At 34.9% G+C, this 17,205-nt stretch overlaps 1 protein-coding gene across 1 annotated transcript in view; it reads left to right on the forward strand.

Annotated features, from left to right (window-relative positions):
- The window catches only part of ADAM7 (ADAM metallopeptidase domain 7), a 172,256-nt gene that overhangs the window by 79,800 nt on the left and 75,251 nt on the right, over positions 1-17,205 (forward strand). Inside the window, exons 11-17 of the mRNA XM_032389021.1 lie at positions 2,459-2,543; positions 4,505-4,635; positions 6,423-6,597; positions 8,758-8,847; positions 10,084-10,279; positions 10,918-11,020; positions 12,019-12,208. Coding sequence (XP_032244912.1) covers positions 2,459-2,543; positions 4,505-4,635; positions 6,423-6,597; positions 8,758-8,847; positions 10,084-10,279; positions 10,918-11,020; positions 12,019-12,208 — 970 coding nt within the window. The remainder of the gene's footprint in view (positions 1-2,458; positions 2,544-4,504; positions 4,636-6,422; positions 6,598-8,757; positions 8,848-10,083; positions 10,280-10,917; positions 11,021-12,018; positions 12,209-17,205) is intronic.

Below are 17,205 nucleotides of genomic sequence, written 5' to 3' on the forward strand. Positions count from 1 at the left end.
AATTATATATAATATATATTATATATTATATATAATATAAAAAATATTATATATAAAATATATAAAATATATAAAATATATATATAAATATAAAAATATATATATAATAATATAATATAATGATAGAAAAATAATAATTTTACATATAATAATACATAAAAATTATAAATTTATAGATAACATAAATTATATATAAATATAAATATATATAAAATATATATATTGATATATAATAATATAATGATATAAAATATAATTTTACATATAATAATACATAAAAATAATAAATTTATAATTAACATAAATTATATATAAATATAAAATATATAATATATATAATATATTACATATAAAATATATATATTTATATATAATATAATATGATATAAAAATAATAATTTTGCATATAATATATAAAAATTATAAATTTATATATATTATAAATTATATATAAATATATAAATATATAATATATGTAAAATATATATAATATATAAATTATATTTATAATTTTAGTATATATTATTATATATATTATTATATATATTCAATATATATTAAATTATTAATTATATTTATAAGTTACATATATATTTTAATACATATTTAATATATTTAAATATATATTTGTATACATTTAATATATTTAATATATAATATATAGAAAAATTATTTAATATAATATATATAATTTATATATATAAATATAATTATATTTATAATTTATAATTTTAAAAAAAATTCTTTTTTTTCATTATTATGTTATGTTAATCACCATACATTACATCATTAGTTTTTTATATAGTCTTCCATGATTCATTGTTTGCGTATATCACCCAGTGCACCGTGCAGAACGTGGCCTCCTTAATATCCATCATATATATATCATCTCTCATGGTTCACCTTCCCCTCCGATTTCCCCCCCTTCATTCTTTCTCTCCTGCTATCTTCTTCTTATTTTTTTTTTAACATATAATGTATTATGTTATATATAATATTATATTATATATAATATATAATATTATGTATTATTTGTTTCAGAAGTACAGGTCTGTGATTCAACAGTCTTGCACAATTCACATTAGGGAGAGCATGTCTTCTTGATTAAAAAAGCTAAAGACTGAAAGGGGTCATGTAGCCTGACCGCCTTTCTCATATTTGAGTCTTCTTAATATATTCCAAGTGTGGTCTTCCAGCTGGATGAGGCAACAGAAAGAAGGGAAACTGAGGACAAAGCAGAAGCTGACACCCCACAATCTCCCCGTGGGATATATGTGACATTCCTCAGGCACTCCTGGCTGCCCTGAAGGGAAAACAAATAGTTAACTTATAGAAATCACAATCCTACAAGACATGAGTCTCCCTCAGTTTACAAATGTCTTAGCAATCTACAAGAACAAAGCATTCCTATCCATCAATAACCTAACTTCCAGAAGGAAATGTAGATACAATTAAATGCCCTTACAACCTGCAGCCCATTGACGGATAATTGAAGTGGGCAGAGTGTAATGTTCCTCAAGGAAGTTCCCAACTATCTTAATGTTAATGCCTTACTAGCGGGGGGTAAACAACCTTAACTTGACAATGGCAAGACCTCCAGTATCTTGTGAGTCTTTTTAGCATATGAAAGTTCTTTGAGAAACCTCCTTTTTTCCTCACCTCCCCCAACCCCATAGTATATAATTAGTCACCGCTCACAACCCCGGGGCAGCAGAACTTTCTGCCCACGGGTCCTGTCCCTGTGCTTTAATAAACCACCATTTTGCACCGAAGACATCTCAAGAATTCTTTCTTAATCCTTGGCTCTGGACTCCACCCCATTGAACTCATCTATATCCCAAGACCCCATCAAGCTCATGATTGCTCTTTAAAGTGGTCCAACTCTAAATGTTCTTGAGAACATGTCAAGTCTGGATTTCCTTCATATACACGTCTACATCTGTCTTTTTAGGTAATCCAAGAATAGTTCACACGACAACTCTTTTAAATGTTTGATTATAGTTATCTAATCCTCTATGAGTTTCTATGGTTGATTAAAATTTTCTAAAAATTTTCAACTATAGCTAATTAATTAATCATGATATTGAGTCTATTTACTTATGTTGTATTTTTCCCTCCAAACATTTTTTCACTTAAGTTTTTGGTCTTTTAAGTGGTTTATCCAAAGCTGAGTGTAGAGTAAGCCATGTAAAATTAGACTCTCACATTATTTTTTTGAAAGTACTTTTTTTAGGATTTCAAGTTTAGATCATACTGATTTTTTCAATACCTCTAATATAACACAAATTTTAAATGAGCTTAATAAAAAACTAAGATCATCCTCAATTCTAGAACTCCACAAAAAAAGACACTTTTATGTGCAAAGGCACTAGCATTGTGAGTATTCACTGCAATTCAATCTTTGTGTTAATTAAACCACTGCCTCAGACTGAAGAGTGTATTTGCATCTTGTTTATAGTGGGAAGTGGCTCTATACACATGCACAAGGAACTTCTTATTCAGAGGGCATATGCCGGCCTTATTATTCCTCCAGTGTTGTTAAGGTAGGCTGTGTTTTATTTGTTATGTGACTTAATCACAAAGTTTGAATTTAATTTTTATAAATTTTCTGTGTCCTATTGAAAGGGACCAGGGGCACCTGGGTGGCTCAGTTGGTTCAGCATCCAACTCTTGATCTCAGCTCAGGTCTTGATCTCAGGGTTATGAGTTCAAGCCCCATGTTGGGCTCTGCTCTGGGGGTGGAGCCTAGAAAGGAAAGAAAGAAAGGAAAGAAAGAAAAAAAAAAAGAAAGAAAGAAAGAAAGAAAGAAAGAAAGAAAGAAAGAAAGGGAAAGAGGCCATGTATTGAATTCTGTCATATATTCCCACCAAGATATGTCATGATTAAACTGTATGTTTCCTTTATTAAATAGGAAAATAAATGTTTTATAAAAACTACAGATGAACATTTAAGGTAAACCAGTGTTGTTTAGAACTTTAAAAATCATATACAGAGATTAGAAAAGCTTATTTGCATATTGTATATAGTTATTTATAAGGACAGGTAAAGTACACAAAACTTGATGGCTGTTAGCAAGGGAAGATAATTGTTCTTGTGCTGAAAATAGAGTGCATAAACCATTTAAAATATCATATCAAGACAACCTTGAAATTCATTTTCAGAAGGAGTAAGATGTTCAAAATGCTGACCTATCTATTTTATCTGGTATTTTTCCCAAGTCACTAAGCTTCTAGTAGATGCTGTCCAAGTAGTCTTATCTAAGTCTTATTAAGACCTTGGGGTGTTTGCCTTCAGCTCATGTCATGATCCCGGGGTCCTGGGATCGAGCTCTGCATCCTCTCCCTCCTCAGCAGGAAGCCGGCTTCTCCCTCTCCTACTCCCCTGCTTGTGTTCCCTCTCTTGCTCTCTCTCTCTCTCTGTCAAATGAATAAATAAAATCTTAAAAAAAAAAGACCTTGAAATTAAAAACTTGTACATGATCTATTTATTACATAGTTCTTTTTATGATTATGCCTTTGATTATGGTATTTTAATAGCACAAATTTTGCATAGTAGAGTCCATATAATCTAATATAAGCTGTCACCACTCCAATTACGACATTACCGCCCATCCAGAACACATTTTAAATTTCAAATGAGTAAGATGAAATAATCAAATTAGGGGAATTTTATCTTTAGAGTAACCTGATATCCCACCCCTTTTTGGAAATTAAGTTTTTTATACTTAATATAGAGATTAAAACATGAAATAGAGCTACCAACAGAGGGAACAATCAACTCTGCCTTGGATTTCAAATCACTGAACTTCTGGTTTTCTTCATAGTAGAAATTTCCTCCTCATGATCACATACCACTGTTGTGCAATGTGAGACTATACTCTGAAAACATGGGGCGCCTGGGTGGCTCAGTTGGTTAAGCGACTGCCTTCCGCTCAGGTCCTGATCCCGGAGTCCCGGGATCGAGTCCCACATCGGGCTCCCTGCTCGGTGGGGAGTCTGCTTCTCCCTCTAACCCTACCCCCTCTTGCGCTCTCTCTCACTCTCTCTCTCTCAAATAAATAAATAAATAAAAATCTTTAAAAAAAAAAATTTTTGTACTCTGAAAACATGAACCTCACATATTTTTTATTTTTGCCATCTTTGAATATCTCATATATAAAAGGCAAATCAATAATGTTTATTGTATTGTGTAGGACATTAGTTTATAATTTTTAGCTATTTGTAAGAATGAGTTTATAGAAATCCAACAATGACTATTACTGTGCCCCAAAAAAGAATTTCAAAATGTTAGAGTTAAAGACACTCAAAAGGTCATTTGTCTAACCTCATTATAGAATTAAAGGAACTGAGGGCAGGACAGGGAGGTAACAAATTTCATGGCCTCTCAAATAAGTACTAGTTAACCAGAAGCTAGAAACCAGTTCTCAACCAGTAGTTCTAAACACTATGTCCTAGAGGGCATTATCTTATAGAAATTTCTAATGCACATCTTTTCTTGGCCTCAGGATCTTTTGCCTGACCTAAATGTAGTTGCAAGCAGAATTGCACATCAGCTGGGGCATAACCTTGGGATGAAGCATGATGATTACCCGTGTACCTGTAATTTTGAGAAATGTGTGATGGATCGTGGTGGAAGGTAAGATTCAAACAATGTAGAGAAGACATTTAAATATTTTGGGTGTGGCTCTTGGTTAGAACTCCATATTGTAGAGATATATTATTATTATGTGAACATTTTCCTAATATATTCCATAAGGTCTATATAACGAAACCAGCCATGATAGGCTGTTTCCCTTCGGGGCTAAATCTTATCAGTTGGTAGTGTCTGTCCTAGTGACATGGTGAGAGAAATTCTAAAACTCCATCTGAACATATCGCAAAAATATACAATGATTAATTAGTAAATTATACTAAGGTGCCTAGGAGAGGAATACCCTCTATGTGCCTTGTTTTATCATTTTTGCTATAAACTCTAATTTCCTCCTTCAACTCTTTACTCAAATGTCATTCTCAGCCAAACTTTCCCCAGCCACCTGATCTAATTTTTCAATCCTGTCTCCTCATATACGTACTATGGCATTATCCATCCCTTTCTTCTTTGTTTTTTTTCCATTCTTAGTATTAATCACTATCTAATATAGTCTACGCATTACCTACTTAAGCTTGCTTATTATTTTATTCTTCCAACAAAATATAAACTTCATGAGGTCAGAAGGTTTTGTCTGCTTTCTTCACTGTTTTATCACACTGTCTAGAAAAGTCCGTTACATACTAAGTACACTATATTACAGAATGAATGAATGTCCTATATCCCCCCACCATGCTGTGAATTACCTGCAGCCAGCTCTTAAACTTTAACATTTTTGAACTCCTTCACAGAGAGTACACGGTACATTTCATATAAGGAGGTGTTTATAATGATGATCAGTGCTTCCATGTATTGATTAAATGAAGTAAAGTAGTGAGATGATGGACTCTGAAAAACAAACTGAGGGTTCTAGAGGGGAGGGTGGTGGGAGGATGGGTTAGCCTGGTGATGGGTATTAAAGAGGGCATGTACTGCATGGAGCACTGGGTGTTATATGCAAACAATGAATCATGGAGCACTACATCTAAAACTAATGGTGTAATGTATGGGGATTAACATAACATAATAATAAAAAAAAAATGGAGTAAAGTAGTGAAAGCACCCAAGTACAGTGACTGGCATAGAGTAAGAACTAAGTAACTGATATCTAATTTTATATCATTATCTACATAATTAGTAGTATTTTTCAGGGCCCCACCATTCCAAAGTAATGTTTTTAAGCCTCTAAAAGTCCATCTGTCTCCATCAAGTGTCAATAATGGCAAAGGAGTCAAAACAAAAGTAAGACAGAAGGGAAGTGAATTTTAGTCTTTTCAGTCTTTGAACTTTTCAGAAGGATAGTGCATTCCTAGGATGTGTAAGATATTACTAAATAAATCATTTGTTTCAACAATGTTTATAAAGAACTACTTTGTGCCAGGCATTGTACTAATTAGTACTTATTTAAAAAAAATACAATCCCTGCATTGAGAAGCTCGTAATCTTGCATAAATGATAAATATATAGATTATGTCAAGAGGAACAAATAAAAAGTGATCTAGGAGCAGCAAGCACATTCAGTCTAAACTGTGGGCTCCAGGAAGGACTTTCTGGACGATATATAGTCAGAGTATGTTCACTAGAATATCATGTGTTGGTTGTTTCAATAAGACATTTTCTATAATAAAAGCCCACTTGCTACTCTCCTATTAACAGTAAAGTAGGATAAGTAAATGGACTTCTGGAGTTCATCATTTATATTTATTCTTTCTAAATCCTTCATAAAAGTTTCATAGCTGTTCCACCACTATGCATTGATGAAATTAATCTTTATTTTTAACTCATCTGAACTCTAGCATTCCTGCACTAAAATTCAGTAAATGCAACAGAATTCAGTACCTGCAACACCTGAAGGATTATAATCCAACATGCATGTTCAATATTCCATTTTCTGATAAATTAAGTAATTACCCATATTGTGGAAACAAGAAGTTGGATGAAGGAGAAGAGTGTGATTGTGGCCCCATTCAGGTATTTGCAAATAATGTCTTTAAATTACAAAGTTTAGGGGCACCTGGGTGGCTCAGTTGGTTAAGCTACTGCCTTCGGCTCAGGTCATGATCCCGGAGTCCTGGGATCGAGTCCCGCGTCAGGCTCCCGGCTCAGCGGGGAGCCTGCTTCTCCCTCTGACCCTCTCCCCTCCCATGCTGTTTTTCTCTCTCTCTCACTCCCTAATAAATAAATAAATAAAATCTTTAAAAAAAATAATAAATAAATAAATTACAAAGTTTATGCTCCGCTAGAACCTAGGCAGGGAGTTAACCATTAATCAACCATGATATTCCTTGTAAAGTTTTAAATAATGTGTTTTTTTGTCTCGTTTCAAAACAAGTCATTGGTGTAGCCTCATTGCAAGGCATCTTACCAAGTCATGAATTATGTATAATGATCTTGCTGGAGACCCACGGTGTCACATTTGCCTGGTTTATATAGTAATTGGCTCTTCTTGTAAGAAAAGCCGGTAGGTGCCTTTAAGTCTGATCTCATGCACAGTAGAAATTTGTCCTCCAGAGTTAGTCAATTGAGCTTTACTCAGGGCCTTATGAGGCTGGTCTCTATCCCAGCTGGACAGTTCATGTTATTAGAAAACTCTGTCTTAATTGAGCAGAACCCTTCTAACCTTCCACGTATTTATTGGAGCCTTGGTCTCAGGAACATTTAGAATATGCTTTTAAGACAAATTTTAATCTGCTTTCCTCCAGCATAGAAGCTATTTCTGTTAAGAGCTTATCATGTAGGTATGAGACATAGAAGCTGTTTCTGTTAAAAGCTTATCATATAGGTATGATTCCTAGACAATCAGTTCTCAAATTGTCATGTGTATATACATCACCTGGGGATGTTGTTAAAATGTGGATTCTGATTCTGTAGGCCTGAAGTGAGGCTGAGATCCTTTATTCCCAGCAACCTGCAAGATTATGTTGATACTGCTGGTCTGAAGACCACATATGTAGTATGTACACTGTAGACACTACAAAATTCAAAATAAATCTAATAATAAGTGAATCAGAGACTCCATGATCAGAGTGGGGACAGTGATACGTAAAGAGGTTGCAACACCTAGTTTTCAAATGTCTCAGATTAAATGTAAAGAGGCTCTTTTTTTTTTTTTTTAAAGACTTTATTTATTTGACAGAGAGAGAGACAATGAGAGAGGGAACACAGCAGGGGGGGAGTGGGAGAGGGAGAAGCAGGCTTCCTGCCGAGTAGGGAGCCCAACGTGGGACTCAATCTCAGGATCCTGGGACCATGGCCTGAGCCGAAGGCAGACACTTAATGACTGAGCCACCTAGGCGCCTGTAAAGAGGCTCTTAACTTTGGAAATTGAGGCTTTTGCCTATGTACATTCTTTAGAATGGTTCTACAGTTTCATTCTAACACATGAAGTAACTTAACATTACATTTTTCAGACAATTTCTTTTGCAATTTTAATTTTGTTCGAGCAGATAAGGCCTATGTGTCCATCCTGCTGTTATTATTTAATGATGCATTAAAAACAACAACAAAGTTCAGCTTAAAATACTCAGCATCTTGAGGAAAATGTAAAATTAGATCTTCAGAAATTCTATTATCTCATATTAAACCTTTCATATAGAGAAGTAGCAGGGCCCTTCCAAAGAATGGAAGTCATCAGGAAAATGGAAGATCAGAAACTTTGGACCTTGTGAGCTGCTGATGAAAATTCATTAGTGTGGAGTACTGAACAGCTAATTGGGAAGAAAACAAAATAGGGGCATCTGAGTGGCTTAGTCAGTTAAGCCTCCAACTCTTAATTTCGACTCAGATCATGATCTCAGAGTCCTGGGATCGAGCCCCGCATTGGGCTCGGTGCTGAGCAGGGAGTCTGCTTGAGATTCTCTCCCTCTCCCTTTGCCCCTCCCCCTGTTCACACACGCACGTGCTTTCTCTCTCTCTCTCTCTCAAATAAATAAATAAATCTTAAAAAAAAAAAAAGTAAAAGTTCCAGAGACCAGTTACAAGCAGTAGTCTTCATATATATGTCATAGCCAAGGATCATGCATTTGGATTTAACTCTGAAAGACAAGTAATGATGAATTACACAGAATAACTTATTAAACGAGACCTTAACTACAAACCAATTCCTGATCTTTAATTTTTGATCATTGCCAGGAGTGCACTAATCGTTGCTGTGATGCAAACAAGTGTGTCTTGAGGCCAGGATTTACTTGTGCAGAAGGAGAATGCTGTGAATCTTGTCAGGTAAGGATCTGTGCTAGAACTAGGTTCTCCATTTTCAGTTTATTTAGTATACATAGGATGACAGAATTGGCAGTTTATTTAGTATACATAGGATGACAGAATTGGCTGTCCACTGAATGACCCTACACTACTAATCCCAGATTAGGGTTAGGCTTGCTTGTCCCCAATAATGCCTCTTCTGGGTTGTTCTGACTTCTAAGCCCTGGGCAATGTTATGGCCTGGGGAGTGGAGAAGTAGGTATCACTTGGTCTTTTAGGAGTAGAGTTAGATGATAAACATTATTCTTGTTTCTTTGTAAATCATTGCCAGCATATTTAACTTCAGCTCGTGTGTGGTGGTGGTGGAAGGGGTAGCATTCCAACAGTGAACTAGAAGGGAAAAGGATTATACTGGAATTGGAAAGTGAGAGTGACTAGTACATGGAGATATATCCCTAGGAAAGGCAATCAGAAATCCAAATGACTCTGTCCAAAGTTTTAATATTACTTTCAACACACTATATTGTGAACTCACAAAGGAAAGGAAGCATGTCTTGTTCATTTTCAAATCTTTCTAGGACTCATTACAATTAAATGCATATTGGGTGGCTGAATAAACAAATATTTCCATGCACTTTCCTCCAGCAATGAGTCAGGGTATTTTTCCAATTCATTTGGAGTGATGTGATTTCTTGGGAGTAGAGATTCCTCATTATAGATAGGTAGGGATTCCCAGTCGTATGTGTGTGCTGGAGATGGTATGTCCTGGAACAAGATGAACAGACCTCTTGCTCATTTCTCCATTTTATGTCCCTTCCAACTTTGCCCAATGCTGTTCTAATACAGATTTTCAAAAACACCATTGCGTCATTCCTGAAATTACATAAAAGCCAACACATTTACAAATGATAATAATTCTCAGTGGAATGGAGAAGAAAGTCATGATCCAAACTTAAAACTTTTTTAAAAAATTTTTTATTGTTATGTTAATCCCCATACATTACATCATTAATTTTTGATGCAGTGTTCCATGACTCATTGTTTGCATATAACACCCAGTGCTCCATGCAGTACGTGCCCTCTTTAACACCCATCACCAGGGTAACCCATCCTCCCACCCCCCTCCCCTCTAGAACCCTCAGTTTGTTTTCCAGAGCCCATCATCTCTCATGTGGGTCAAACTTCCTCCTACTTACTGAAACTTAAGCTACCTAAATGTATCCAAGATTTATTAGTCTTTTTGTTTTTCTTCAACAGATGAAAAAATCAGGGTCCATATGCAGACCAGCAAAAGATGAATGTGATTTTCCTGAAGTGTGTACTGGCTACTCTTCTGCATGTCCTAAGGACAAATTCCAAGTAAATGGATTTCCTTGCAAGAATGCAAAAGGCTACTGCTTCATGGGGAAATGTCCCACCCGGGATGATCAGTGCTCTCAAGTCTTTGATAATGGTGAGAGACAATTACAGTGAATGGCTGATAAACATAATAGTTATTATTTCTGGGTGGCGCCTGGGTGGCTCAGTCGTTAAGCGTCTGCCTTCGGCTCAGGTCGTGATCCCAGGGTCCTGGGATCGAGCCCCGCATCGGGCTTCCTGCTCTGCAGGAGGCCTGCTTCTCCCTCTCCCACTCCCCCTGCTTGTGTTCTCTCTCTCGCTGTGTATCTCACTCTGTCAAATAAATAAAATCTTTAAAAAAAAAAAAAAAAAAAAATAGTTATTATTTCTGTTATTATCCTGTAAAGAATTGGGGGCAAGATTGAAGATAATGCCATTTGTGGCATTCTTCCCAGATCTTACCTCGAATCTCTCTGGATATTACCTTTAATATTAGTTGATATTATCTCTAATATTAATTAACTAACTCAGTATGTGGGTTAAGGTATGTTTGTTATTTTTTTATATCCATACTCCTCTGTAAAATATCCTCCTGATGCAATAGGATAGCTTTAAAGTGATTTATTTATCCCTTTCTTCCTTACCACTACATGATACTAAAGTTCCAATTACATTAGAAAAATAAGATATTTTATTATTTATAACATTCATGTTTTTATTATTTTACTCTAATCATTCCATTTTGGATCCTAGAGGTGAAAGACAGTTCTGATCTCTGCTATGAAATGAATAAAAAAGGAAATAGATTTGGATACTGCAAAAACAAGGAAAACAGAGTAATTCCCTGTGAAGAGAAGTAAGTACCATGTAAAGAAAAGCAAGTGCCTTCTAAGAGTTTTCTTTGCAAATTCAGAACCGCTCTTGCTCTGACAGCTGCTAACCTCTTTTTACTGAGGAGATTAGGAGGAGAGGGAGTGAGGGAACTTGCACACATCCCTGATTGTGTAACTGGCATTTACATACTATATTTATGAGTTGAAGGTCGTGGAATATAAGGAGGAAAGATGGGAAAGAGTTAAAATTAGGAAAGAAAGGGAGGAAGAGAAGTTACAAAAAAAATAGGACAGAGCAAACAGGAGGAGGAAAATAAAGGGGAAAAGGGGAAAAGAAGCCGTGAGAGGGAAACAAGTGAAGCCATAACAAGAAAAGAAGAGTAGAACTTCAAATTGGAAGGAAGGGGAGAAGTGGAAGTTAGATCTGATTCTGAAAAGGTATTAGCTGTGTCGTTCTTCCAGATTTATTATACTCAGAAAGGCTTTTTTTCTGTGCCACAAAACAGGATTTGGACTGAAAACAACAACAGACACCTTTGGTCAAAAGTTTCACCTAGAATAGGTGAAACTGGGCAGTCACTTAACTTCCTCTTACTTCCAATTGTTGCGTAATCTGTAAAATGGGTATTATAATAACATCAAACTCACAGGTTTGTTGTGAGAATTAACTGATGTGCTCTGTGCAAGAAAGAATAAGAAAGAAATCTTAACATCTTGATGAAAGTTAGACGAACTCAAATTACTAATAGGAAATACCCCTCTGTAAACTGGAGCTAATACTGATTTGTGAGAACCACAGAACTATAAAGAAATACAATCATTTTACATCTTCACCTACTCATCACAGTTCCCAGACTCAGGACTTTGTCTAACCGTTGGCCCTGCCTCTCTTGGTGCCCCTGCAGCCCATTGATAAGCCTGGGTCTAGAGAAAAGTGGCCAAGCCACTTCACTGCCAGCCTCATCTCTATAAATTTCTATTTCCTGGTCGCAAGTCTGAGAATATTCTCCCTTTCCTTCAGAGATGTCAAATGTGGAAAGATACACTGCAGCAGAGGGCAGCATTCATCTCTTCCTGGAAAAGAAAAGATTAATCACCTTAAGAAGATTTCAAAGCAGAATGTCACCAACGAGTGCAAAACTTTTATTTTATACCACAATTCTAAAGATTTGGGCCTGGTTGCTCCTGGAACAAAATGTGGAGATGGAATGGTAAGATGAAAGCCCTTTGTTTTTTTAAAACTTCTTGGTTCAGCCACTTCAAAACATTATTTTCTATAATTGGTTCCTGAGGGCCTATAAATGGGAAAGCAGAAACAAATGGGCAACTTTTTTTTAATTGAGCAAAGTAGTAATAACCCTATAATAAATATTCATTTTGCCTGATCTCTGTTATACAAAATGATATGTGAATGTGATAAGTGTGCTTAATTAGTATCTTACAGTAGACAGCTAGTGAAATTGTAGACATAATTTTTTAAATTAATTTGACTATGAAGTAGCCATATTTTCTTCAATTATTTTATCCATTCAGCCATATTTACTGGGCACATACTATGGTGCCAGGAGCCATACTGGACACAAATGAGGGAAATATGAGTGTACTTGAGAATTTCATAAATTAAATTATATGTATTACAATCTAACACAAGTGCTTTCATAGTGGTGTAACTAATGAACATTTGAGTCCAAAGGAAGAAGTGATTGCCTTCACTTGGAGAACATGAATGGCATATTATGATGCCATTAAATGAGTGACATTTCAGCTTTGACATGATGAACATTTTTCAATTCAGACAAAATGAGAAAAGACTTTTTAAAAAGAAATACCTAGATAACATGCAAAGGTACAAAATGAATGGCACAGTCAGGTAATTGACAATTTCAGTGTGACTGGAGCTTTGGGTAAAATGTCAGAAAATGAAGTTGAGCAGCTAGAATAGGGCCAGATCAGAAGAGGTTTATCATTCCAAGATGAAAACTTTAGAACGTGTACTAAAAACAACAGCCAACTCATCAAGGTTTATAAACACAGGAATATATGGAAAACATAATACTTTTTAAAAATCAGTTATTTTGAAATAATATAGTTTCTGTCTGTGATATATGTCCTCTCCTCCCATACTACCACCCACAAACATTACAGTTTCATTCATGTAATGTGATAGAGAAATGAATTGAAAAACAAAATTCAGAATGTAAAAAAGGGAATTAGAATTTAATAATTTAATGGAGATCTATATTTCAGATCTATATACTTAACTATTAGTTTCCCATTAAAATAACTAAATATCAAAATGATGAGGAATCTATATTTGTGAAATTTTAAGTATGTGTATCAACCACATATTATAAAGTTCAAGGACTTCCAATGATAGTGTGTATGAGGTATCAGGCTAAAGAAATATCAAACAATTTTCTATTCACTCCAGGTAAGAAAAATCATCCAGGAATACTAAGCAGAAGTATGACTTACCTTTCATAGAATCCCATAATGAGTGGCAGTGATTGACCAAAGGAATTTATAGGGAAGCAGTTGTTACTGAATCTTGATCTTATAAGCATGTTTGACCATATGCCACCACACAGAGTGCCTATTTTTTCAAGAGAAGTCTTAATATAGAAGTGTACCAATCACAATGGTGCCAATTATTGGGTCAATTCATAAGGAGGGAATTCATGAATAGCAAATGCCAGTTTATAGATGGATCACAAAGATACTAGTTATAGGCTTTTCATCTCATTTTTACATTGAAAGACTATTTTTAGATATGATTAAATTAAAATGAGTAAAAACATCCTGGTTTCTCATAATAGTTTTTCTTTTTGGGTAAAATTTGATTTGGCATAGAAAATGAGGGCAAACATATCCCATTTCCCTTGGATGCCTTTTTCCTTAGTAATATAGATAAGAAAAATAAAACAAAAGAAAAACAGTGAGAATAGATGAAAAGGGAAGGATAATAGAGTGGAAAGGAAGAAGAGTAGAGGAGAGTGGGGAAGGAAGGGATAATACTAATTAGTCTTCTCTGGCACAAAAGAATTGCTGCAAACCTGTCTCTGTAGTTTTCTCTTTATTAAACATATAAAAATGGCAAAACCAAAATAAGAAACATTTCCATGTTTCCGTTAGTTGAGCCTGAAGTATGTGAAAAGAGATTTACATGGACTTTAGCAGCATTTTCCAGTGTTCATTTGATCATGTATTTATGAAAATCCATTCTATAAGGATAAGCAAAGAGGACAAATAGCAGCAGACAAAAGAATTCAACAGTGTGAACAATGGAGATTAATCTGAGGATTCACAGATGTTAGTCCCCTATGAAACAGATGCACATTAAAAAAGAGAGAAATCCTTTAGAAAAAAAGTTAAATTTATATTTTAATCAGATTTAAAGGGATATTAAATCTATTAAAATGGTATTATTTGAAAACAACAAGCACTGCTTTCAAATCACAAAATAAATCATAATTACTGATTTATATGTAATTTGAGGAGTAAATCATGAAATGTAGTAAGCCACAAAAAATAGTAAATTAGAAGCTAAACTTCTTAACACACAAGAACGAGATAAAGGAATTCTAAAGAAGAAAATGAATAAAAACAGGAAAAATAGTTCTAAGAAATCTGATATAGTTTTAATAGGAATCCTAGATAGAGAAAACATAATATAGGTAAAAGTGTAATTAAAGATATAATAATAAAAAATGTCCCTGAGCTGAAGAATGTATAAAATAAAAACTCATTTAGTACAAGGAAAAATTCATAGGAAGAAGTGAGCATTTAGACTAACCTTCACAGCATGAAGTCAACAATAAAGAAAATGTCCTATAAGCACAAAAATGGCAAGTATCATTTTTCAACAACAACAAATTATCAGGTTATCATTATATTTATCTTCAAAAAGAAATGCCAGAAAATAATGCAACAAAGTCTATGGAGCTTTGGAGAATGGCAGTATTGGGACCCTAAAACCATACACACAGCCAAATTATTATTCAGATAATAAAGCAATAGAAGGACATCCTCACACACTTTATGATGAAAAAAACTATAGTAAATTAGACAGCATTTATTTCTGAAAAGAAAAATAGTCAAGTAAGTACTCTAGCCAACTGGGAAATGAATTAAACTAAAAAGTTAAATGAGAAGATAGAACATCAAGGAAATAGTTGCAAGCAAGAAAATCTATACTAATTTTGAGTAAATTCTAGTTATTTATTAATAATGTGTTTATTATAAGAGCTTAAAAAACATATTGAATAGTGAATAATAACAATCTTTACAAATTTCAGTTTTCTCAAATACATGAATTAAGAAGAAGAAAAAAGAATAAAAAATGTGACAAATGTCTTATCTTACATAAGGAAGAGTTAATGCTTATTTAGTCTTGGAAATGATAAAATGATTTAGATTTAAATATTTTAATGTAAACTGAATCAATGTTTAGAAAACAAAACATAGCTTTTAAATAATTGCAGAAAAAGGTAATAAAGATAAAAAGATAAGCTAAAATGTCTAACATTTAAAATCATATAATAAGATGAAAGTAGTAAAATTAAACATATCACTTATCACAATAAATATAAATGGATTAAAATTTCCCTATTTAAAACATTAAAGTAATTTTTGAATTGGTGGCCAGAAAGAATTTTCAGGGAATTGCATCAGCAAGATGGTGGAATAGGAGGTGTCCCAGTAATATCTCCCCACAACAATGATAATTTGGCAGCCAGCCATGGAAAAAGTACCTTTGTAGGAACTTTGAAATCCAGGTAGGATCTTGCAAAACATTGATGGAGTCCAAGACCAGAGGTCCATTTTGAAAGAGCAGGCCCATGCCCAGGTGATAGGCTTATTGACCATAGTCCTGGATACAGATCCATAAATACCCATATCTCCTGCTGCTTGACTACAGCCTCATTTGGCTTTGGTACCACCAACAACAACATCTGCCTAGGCACCCCTGGAAGATGCATCCATCCATATCCCTGGAGGCAGACTCGCAGACCTTGGTCCAACCACAGATCCTGAAATGGCCCTGTGAATTCATTCCATTCCTTCTTATCCCAAGTGCAGTTCTAGACAATCCTCCTGCCCACAGGATTTCCAGGAAACATGCCTGGTCCATGCACCCAGAGACATCTTGCTCAATGACCCAGCAGAAGCCAAGAATCCAGTAAGAGATACAACTATCCATGCACCTAGAAGGCCAGCCATCTGACTCAGGTGCTGTGGTAGACCCTTGTCACATTGCCAGTCCACGTGACCAAGGTCACAGAGGCACTCCTGTCCACCCAGATACTCTGCAGAATCCACATCTACACAAGCCCCTAGTCACAGAGCAGTAAACTGCAAATCTTACTACAGACCAGATGGCAGCCACATAACCTGGCTCTAGTCTCATTCAACTGCAATCCTGGAAGCAATCCCATCAGCCCAGGGATCCAACATGAGGTTTTTACCTGACAAAACCAATCTGTAAAACCTGGAAAATATGTCTGCTCCTTGAAATGCACAGACACCAATGCAACAGTACATGGATCACAAAGATTCAGGCAAACATAATACCATCTGAAGAAAACTCATAAAGCTCTAGCAACTAATCCTGAAGAAATAGATATCTAAGATTTGCTTGACAAAGAATTCAAAGTAATCATTTTAAAGAAGCTCAGAAGGATGCAAGGGACCACAGATAGATGACTAAATGAAATCAGGAAAGCAATGCATGAACAACATAAGTTTAACAAAGAAATAGAAACCATAAAAAAAGAACCAAACAAAAATTCTGGAGCTGAAAAATATATTATAGAAATGAAAAAGTCAATGGAAAGCTTCAACAGCAGACTGGATCATTCAAAAAAAAAAAAAAAATCAGCAAACTTGAAGATAAGTCATTTGAAATTAGAAAGTTGGAGGAATAAAAAAAAAAGAATAAAAACTAGTGAAGAAAGCATATGGAACCTATATGACACCAATGACAAAAAATGAATATATGCATTATGTGAGTCCCAGAAGGAGAAGAAAGAGAAAGAGAGAAAGGGGAATAAAGATTAATTTTTCGGGCGCCTGGGTGGCTCAGTTGGTTAAGCGACTGCCTTCAGCTCAGGTCATGATCCTGGAGTCCCGGGATCGAGTCCCGCATCGGGCTCCCTGCTCAGCAGGGAGTCTGCTTCTCCCTCTGACCCTCACCCCTCTCATGCTCTCT

The sequence above is a fragment of the Phoca vitulina genome, unplaced genomic scaffold (assembly GCF_004348235.1).
Source record: "Phoca vitulina isolate PV1807 unplaced genomic scaffold, GSC_HSeal_1.0 scaffold53, whole genome shotgun sequence".
NCBI classification, from domain to species: domain Eukaryota; kingdom Metazoa; phylum Chordata; class Mammalia; order Carnivora; family Phocidae; genus Phoca; species Phoca vitulina.